At 35.7% G+C, this 8795-nt stretch overlaps 1 protein-coding gene across 1 annotated transcript; it reads right to left on the bottom strand.

The window, feature by feature from the left end:
- Positions 1 to 510: 510 nt before the first annotated feature.
- On the bottom strand, positions 511 to 2636 carry LOC148782403 (uncharacterized). The gene is made up of 4 exons (XM_088863962.1): positions 2113 to 2636; positions 1893 to 2020; positions 1731 to 1806; positions 511 to 1641 (listed from the first exon to the last, which is right to left on the bottom strand). Exons 1-4 carry the CDS (start codon positions 2630 to 2632, stop codon positions 875 to 877), a joined length of 1491 nt encoding a protein of 496 aa, XP_088720088.1. The 5' UTR covers positions 2633 to 2636; the 3' UTR covers positions 511 to 874.
- Positions 2637 to 8795: the final 6159 nt, after the last annotated feature.

Raw genomic sequence — 8795 nt, 5'->3', positions numbered from 1 at the left:
CCTCAGGGTATTGGGGATTGGGGGTTAGAGAGAGAGAGACAGAGAGCCAACATAGGGCATGAGAGAGAGAGAGAGCCCTCTGTTATGGTTTATTTTGATAGAGAGAGAGTGTGTCCTCTGTTGTGGGCGAGAGAGAGTGAGAGAGCCCTCTGTTGGGGCGAGAGAGATAGACATTGTACAAAGTTGAGAGAGCCTTGCCGAGAATGGTTGTGCGAGTAAGAGAGATCGTTGGGGCTAAGGCTGGGGAGTGAGAGAGGAGGAGGAGGAAGAGCATGTCTATGGTTTTCTTTGCAGTGGGCAGAGAGAGAGAGTCTCGAGCTGTGACGCATAGTTTAGAGAGAGAGTCTTTTCCATATCTCAAGGAAGCCAGGTTGTCAGGAGAGAGAGAGAGAGTCTCGAGCTCTGACGCATAGTTTAGAGAGAGAGAGTCTTTTCCATATATCAAGGAAGCCAGGTTGTCAGGAGAGAGAGAAAGAAACATTGGTGTTTAATGAGTTTTGTTTAGACCAATGGTTTAAAAACCGGATCGGTGACCCGGATCGGGCTTTTCAAAAACCGATCCGGATCGGCGAATCGGCGGTCCGGATCGGAATCGGGTGAATCGGTCAGAATAAAGCTTCAAAAAAATCCGAAAAAATTATTAAAATTTATTATAAATATTGTTTTTTAAGAATTCAATAAAAAATGAGGGTACTTCATTAAGAATTTTCATGTTTTTGGATGAATATGCGAATATTGATATGTTCTTTCCCTGCATGAACTGCCATTCAACATTTAATTTACATCACACAAAAGGATAAACATAGAATTATCATGGAATAAGTATATCAACATACATGGACTACAATAAAGCATAAAATTAATAATATACGATCTAAAAATAAAATGATAGACGACGTTGTTGTTCTTCTTGGTCACGCTGGTGCCATTGATTGAATTCGTTTGACAATTCATTGATTCGATCTAAAAACGAATCATCGATATTAGCGGGCGTCTGACTATTCCCAAATCCCTGAGTGTTAGTGTTTTGTTGTGTTCCCAGTCCAAAATCCCCGAAGCTTATCCATCCTTCATGCTCACCTGCACTGTCGTGCTCATCCCTACACTGTTGTTGTTCGGACTCGATATGTGAATAATATGGCTGGGATAAGGTGGCCTCAGAATCATCATCTCTCTCATTTTCTCTTAGACCCCCTTCCCACTCTCCCTCATTAGGTGCAATATCATCGACATATTGTGGATACATTGGCTGGCTGCTTCCTCTTTCATGCCGCTCATCAGTTTCTTCAATATCTTCATCACCGATAGCCTCAAGGAACGCTCTCTTGTGCAACACTGGCTCCTCCTCTTCGACTACCCATCGGTCTGCTGTGTCTGTGACAAATATTGTGTCTAAGTCTATCGGCCCATAGTCTTCAAGCTTCCTTCTTATTTGTCGCTCTCTGAGGTTTAAATTATAATGAACGTAGACTAGTTTATGAAGCTTCTCAGAAGCGAGTCGATTCCTTCTAGTAGTGTGCAACCATTGGAACGTACTCCAGTTGCGCTCACAGCCAGTAGCAGAACATGTTTGGGAGAGCACCTTGATTGCTATCCTCTTTAGGTGAGGTGCATCAGTACCATATATCTCCCACCATTCAGCTGGATTAAAATGTAAAAAGCATTGTAAGGGCAAGAACAATTCATAAGATTAAATATATGAATAAACAAAATATTAGCGAGGGGATAACCTGGATCCATCATAGTTCGAGAATTTCTGGCAAGTCTAGTTCCGAAGGATCCTATAGCATCCCTATACATAGCAAGCTAAAACAAATATATTACGTTTTAGTGCATTATTCCTCACAAATATAACAACTCAATGAAGTTCTTACCCAAACATTAAATAATACCTCTTGTATTGCTGCTACTTGGTTTCGATGGCTTCTCTCCAACCTTGCAATAATGTATCTGACCCCTTCCATAATCTTGTGGGGTTGTTCAGGTGTCAAATAGAAAAATTTTGGGTTGAAGTAGTAACCTAAAAAATATATGGGTAGAAAAATGTCATTTACAATTTCATAAAAAAATGATTTAAACTGAAACATTGTAATGATATAAATATATATTTACCAGCATAATGAATTGGACGTCCGAATTTGGTGTTCCACCTCTTTTCTATAATCTCGATCACTTTGTTAGCAAAATTACACTTCTCCCCAATAGCTGATTTCGCCATCTCAATACCTTCATAAAGGATACCCATGGTAGCTTTCTTATCAGCATCCACCATTCTTAACACTGTGACCAAAGGGGCAGTGGCCTCTACAACACTGGAACATCGAGACCAGAACAGCCTATTTGAGATTATGTTATCCACTTTTACACCGGTACTGGACTTCGAGAGGCGGTCATTTAACCACTCTTCACAAGTAAACAATCTCTTTAATGCACCTTCAGATTGTCGAATGGAGTCCACAGCTAAGTAATCGGTCGCAAAGCGGGTTATGGCAGGCCTGATTATCTCTTTTTTCTTAGAGTGTTCTCTAAACAGAAATAATATTTTCGAGTGGTTGTATATAAATCTCGACACCAACCTTGCTTCATCTAGAGTCTCCTTCACAATTTTGATCTCACCGATTTCCTCTAACATAAGATCGATGTTGTGTGCAGCACACGGGGTCCATACTAGATGCTTCCTCTTATCCATCAACTTGCTGCCCGCAGAAACACATGCACGCGCATTGTCCGTAATAAACTGGACTACATGCTTATCCCCCACCTCCTCCACTATCTGATCATATAGTCGTACGTAGAAGTTTGCATCCTTCTTCGTCCCTGATACGTCTTTGCTAGACAAAAAAGCTGTACCTTTTGGGGAATAGGCCAAGAAGTTTAAAAACTCCTTTTTGCTAACTTTATTCAACCAACCATCACTCATGAGAGTAATTCTTGTCCTTGGCCAACTCTGTTTATATTCTTCAATCCACTTTTTAACTTCCTCTACCTCTTCGTCTAATATTGGCCAACTGAGCTCATATGCCGTCGGGGGTTTTACCCCAGGCCCGGTTCTCTGGATTGCACTAACCATAGGTGGAAAATATGGGCTATTGGCTGCATCAAAGGGAATCCCTTTATCGTAGAACCATTTACCAACATATCTCCCTAACATGTTTCTTGTACCTTTAACCATGCCTTTTAAGGTCATCTGTTGTGACTTAGGCTTTGAGAGAAATGGGTCTTTACGACCATGACCTGCAATACTAGCACTCCTAGGTAACTTAGAAACAATTTCTTCAACAACTGATTCTTCTTGATACATATTGCCACCAACCTCTCCATACATATTTGAGCTGGGCCCGCCATACATGCTCGAGCTGGACCCGCCATGCATATCTGAACTAGGCCCACCATGCATATCGGAGCTAGGCCCACCATGCATGTCTGAGCTAGACCCACCAGGCATTCTAAACCCACATTCCCTCTGATATTGTTCATATAAACTCAATCTTGTGGCCATGTCCAGCTCATTATTATATTGCTCTTTTAGGTCATAATTATATTGCTCTTCTGTATCATTCCTGCTTGATGGTGTATATAAACTAGCTATCTCCTCATTCATCCTATGTTTGGCAATTTTTTTACCTTTGCTAGCATTAAGAATTGCCACCATCTGTTTTTTTACATTATTAGGGACACTAGTGCATGCAGAAACTTCTCCCTTAACCCCTGCCAAGTGTTGCTTGAACCTATGTACCCCACTACTTATCACTCTTTGACAGTAATTACAAATAATTTTGTCTTTCTTGTTGGGATCAAGTCTGACCCCATGTTGCCATGCAGGGTCTTCTGTAGATCTTGACATGATTCAACTGTTTTAAGATGTAAAAAGTTTAAATTAACCTGACAGTTCAAAAAGAAAAATAATCACAATATGTAGTGATAATATGTTGCGGTAGTTCATGTAGTCATATTCGTTGTTATTTGTTATTGCAAAATACCTTTTTTGACAATAATATTTCGTACATATCAATTACAAACATTTAGAATAATACAAAATGCAAGCTCCAAACATGGCTACAACTCAATTATCAAGAACATGCATTTTTTGCATTAAAAAATTAATAATAAAAACAATTCTTCGAAGAGCCGGCCAACATCAGTCATTCCAACTTAAAAATCCATGAACAACAGATAAAAAAAATACAGTTTTGTATTGAAAATATAATAACATGCATTTTTTTGCATAAATAATCCATCAACATACAATTTTTTCAACAAAAACTTTAACAATAAAAATTTAAAATATGGTTTAATACCTCATGATAATTAAAACCTTGTCACGATTTTCACATCTTTTCGGAAAATCATCAATTTTCAAAAAATTCGATCATGAAAAAAAAAAAAAAAAAATTACAGCAAACTCAAACAATAAAAATTAAAAATTAGGTTTAAATGTTTAATACATCATGATAATCAAAACTTTATCACGATTTTCACATTTTTTCGAAAAATCATCATTTTTCAAAAAATTCGATCATGGATAAAAAGAAATAAAAAAAAAAAAGTACAGCAAATTTTCAAAAAATTCGATCATGGATTAAAAAAAAAAATTAACAAATTTTCAAAAAGTTCGATCATGGATTAAAAAAAAAAATTCATAAATTTTCTAAAAATTCGATCATGGATTACAAAAAATTCGATCATGGATTACATAAAATTTGATCATGGATTACATAAAATTCGATCATGGATTACAAAAAAAAAAAAAAATATAAAAAAACAAAAAATTCGATCGTGGATTACAAGAACAAAAAAAAACAATTCCATCATGGATTACAAAAAATTCAATCATGGGTTACAAAAAAAAAAAAAACACAAAAAATTCGATCATGGATTACAAGTAAAAAAAACAAACATTTTGATCATGGATTACAAAAAAGTTGATCATGGATTACAGAAAATTCTATCATGGATTACAAAAAATTCGATCATGGATTACATAAAATTCGATCATGGATTACAAAAAAGTCGATCATGGATTACAAAAAATTCTATCATGGATTACAAAAAATTCATTCATGGATTACATAAAATTCGATCATGCATTACAAAAAAAAAAAACAAAAAAAAACAAAAAATTCGATCGTGGATTACTAAAAAAGAAAAAAACAATTACATCATGGATAACAAAAAATTCAATCATAGATTACAAAAAACTCTATCATGGGTTACATAAAAAACAAAAAACAAAAAATTCGATCATGGATTACAAAAAAAAACAAACATTTCGATCATGGATTACAAAACATTCGATCATGGATTACAAAAAATTCTATCATGGGTTACAAAAATAAAAAATAAAAAATAAAATTCGATCATGGATTACAAGAAAAAAAAACAAACATTTTGATCATGGATTACAAAAAATTCGATCATAGATTACAAAAAATTCTATCATGGGCTACAAAAAAAAAAAAAAAAATTTGTTTTTCACAGAGTCGTTTTACATAAGCGATTTTAACTCAAAAATTCACCTCCAAGTGAATAAATTACATCCAATTGACTATATTTTCTGATAAACAACAATATAAGGAATCAAAAACCTAAATTTTTAACACATTATTTCTAATATATCATGAAAACAAAATCAAAAGGCGGAAAAAAAAAAAAAAAAACGGCGGAATTTTTTTCCGCAGACATCTCACTGTTCATATCAAATTTCTTGCTGTAATTGACCAGATTACGTAAAATTGAAAATTTTAAATCATACTAGACACAATAAAGATTAAAAACCCTAATTATTGAACTCATTTTGTTCAAAATATGCCATGAAATAAATCAAATGGCGGAAAAACAAAAAAACCCAAAGTTCTTACCTGTTTTTGTGAACCGAAGCCTTCAATCTCCAAAAAAGTCTGTTTTTCTCAACGATTATCACAAATTAGTAACAAAATCTTTTGATTCACAGCTTTAAGATCAATATGCCTACAAATTTTGAAAGATTCATGCCCTATTTGGCATGAAATTTCAGAAATGGCGGAAACCCTAAACCCCGAATTTTTCTTAATCCAAAAACAACCAATTTTTCCACCATTAAATCGTTAAAAAAGCTGAATAAAGCTGTTTACAGCCTGAAAAACAGATCACGTGCCGTAAAAAACAAAAAAAATGATAAAAAAATGACAAATTTAAAAAAAATCCGTGAAGAACACTGTGCAACCCGTGTTCTTCACGGACTCGCCGATTCCGCACAGTGAATCGGCGAGTCACTGTGCGGAATCGTCCGGTTCTCTCTAGAACCGGACGATTCCCGGTTTTTGAACCGATCCGGTCCCTTTTTCGTGAATTCCGAGTCGAACCGGGCGAGTCCGGTTCGACTCGGCGATTTTTTAAACGCTGGTTTAGACAAAGAGAGTCTTTTTCTCTAGAATATAGGAATATTTTGCAGGGCTCCTATCACCATTGGCGCATCTTCTTTATCTACATGAGGCCGCGTTTTATATCTTTTTCATATATATATATATATATATATATATATATATATATATATATATATATATATATATAATCTAATTACAAAGGTTAAAAGATAAATAGAATTGTGAATGGTGGATTCACTTATTTTGTAGTTTATTTTTTCATATATATATATATATATATATATATATATATATATATATATATATATTGTCAATTTATAGGCTGAAAGCTACAGTGTCAACCAATGGTCCAGATTGAATATGGGGCCAATCCAATAGTCACGATATCATTTCATATTTGAATTTATATTTTTTTTATATAAATCCAAATCACTTGAAATTTTGGGTGTCTATTCTTAAAAAATAGAATAATCTAATAAATGTCTTCAAACGAGAGATACTTGTTGGATCTTAAGCTCGTGGGTTACACCAACATAAGAATAAAAATAGCCTGATACATTAACAAAAGTACAATTAAAAAATTATATCTAAGAATTAAAAAAATCCGCCCAACATGCCCAAAATTTTCACTCGGCCATCGACCACCAAGAATTACCCCCATCAATAGCCAAGTTTGTCACGAGATGCTTTAGCGACTCTGATCATCGGCATTCATACAACTACCATAAGATTTTGGAGAAAGAGAGAGAGTGTATTGAAGCAAATATTGCGATTTTTAACTTGTTTCAGAGAGGTGATAGAGGAGGATATGCAAGAAAACAAATGTTATCTACCCTTAAAATCGTTGAAGGGCCCACGGTCGAGACTGCCACCCGCACTGCAGAAGCCAGCACAATCACCAATGCCGCCGAGAATGGAATGTACCTTCTGAGCCATGCAGTCATTGTAACACCTATGGATGCAGAATGCACACTTCCTTCTCCTGCCATCGCCATAACCATTAAGCTCACCAATAACATAGCCATTACCATCTCTCTCTCCCTCTCTCGGAGGGGCAGTTCAAAACAAACTTATAAGAGGGCAAGTACTCATAGCAACGGTACGAAATGTGTGCTTGCGAGAATGAAGGGCTTGTTTTTCAAAGTCCAATAATAAATTTTCTCCATTTGGAAGAAGAGGAGAACATTTCAATGTGCTGAGACATGGAGACCCCTAATTTTAGAATTCCCTAAGCTAAAATGGTGGTGCCATGTTCTTGCCTATTATTAATTAACACAACTAAATCTGATGGGAATATGTCTCATATGTTTGAAATTTTTTTACCAGGGATTGGGGGTGATTTCTCAAAATAACATTTTAAACCATTGACTAAGCTCACCATCATGCCATATGCCCACCTCGCTGATAGAGTCTCAAGTTTCTCTAGAGAGCACTATGCTTATATTGATGTATGTATTGAATATATATACAATAAGAAATGACAAGAATATGAAGATATTGTTGAGACCTACAATACATCCAAACCTACCATATTTACTGTTGGGTTTGTGTGTTACTGTTGGGTTTATTTGGCCTATAAAGGTTTTATGAGGGCATAAACTCAGTGCCAGTGTGGCCCTTTTATGGACTATATTAGACAAATGTTATTTGCTAATACTCGGACTAAGCTCGACAAGCTAGGCCAGCCGAGATTTGGAAAAACCCCAGATACCTGGGCATAGGGATCTACCGAAAAGGGTTTAGTGGGTTATCCCTTGATGAGGTCGGAGTATGTCCAGATAAGAGCCAAGGGACTGTGGGGCCCTTGCGCGTGATGAATAGCCTTTAGAGACAAGGTTAAAACGTCATCGTTATAACATCACACGGCATGGATAGCCATTTTGAGATTCACCAATGGGGGTGAAACATGTACATATGCGAGAGATTACCCCTATACACCATAGAGTCATGGTTGCATCATGGTCTGGAAGACCATGATTTTTGTCTCTAGGGGAGAACCTGAAATCCATAAACTAAGATTGCGTCCCCTAGTCTATTGGCTGACTTTGGTGGTCCAATCATGAACCCCTGCAATGGACTGTGGGTCATGGGAACTGTTGGGTCACTTTGAGAAAGCTAGCCGAATCATGATTCACAGATCCGATTCCCATCAAATTAATTAATTTTAATTAATTTTATGTTATGTGATTTTTAGAATGTTTATTTAATTTTTTGTGAATCTTCTGATATTTTATTTTTATCATTTGAATTAATAAATTAAGATAATTTAATTTTTCAATATTTTAAATAAAATATAAGATTTTAAAAAAAGTTAACTATGAAATAAAATATTTTTTAAAATATTTGGGACCTCCATAAAATATGGGGCCCAAAATTTAAAAGGATGTGCATGTGGCCACCAAAAGGGTGGCACGCCACCACCCATTCACGTCA

Source organism: Amborella trichopoda, chromosome 4, assembly GCF_054954075.1.
Source record: "Amborella trichopoda isolate Santa Cruz 75 chromosome 4, AtrichopodaSantaCruz75HAP2 v2.0, whole genome shotgun sequence".
NCBI lineage: Eukaryota > Viridiplantae > Streptophyta > Magnoliopsida > Amborellales > Amborellaceae > Amborella > Amborella trichopoda.
This window is presented reverse-complemented; position numbering and strand designations above follow the sequence as displayed.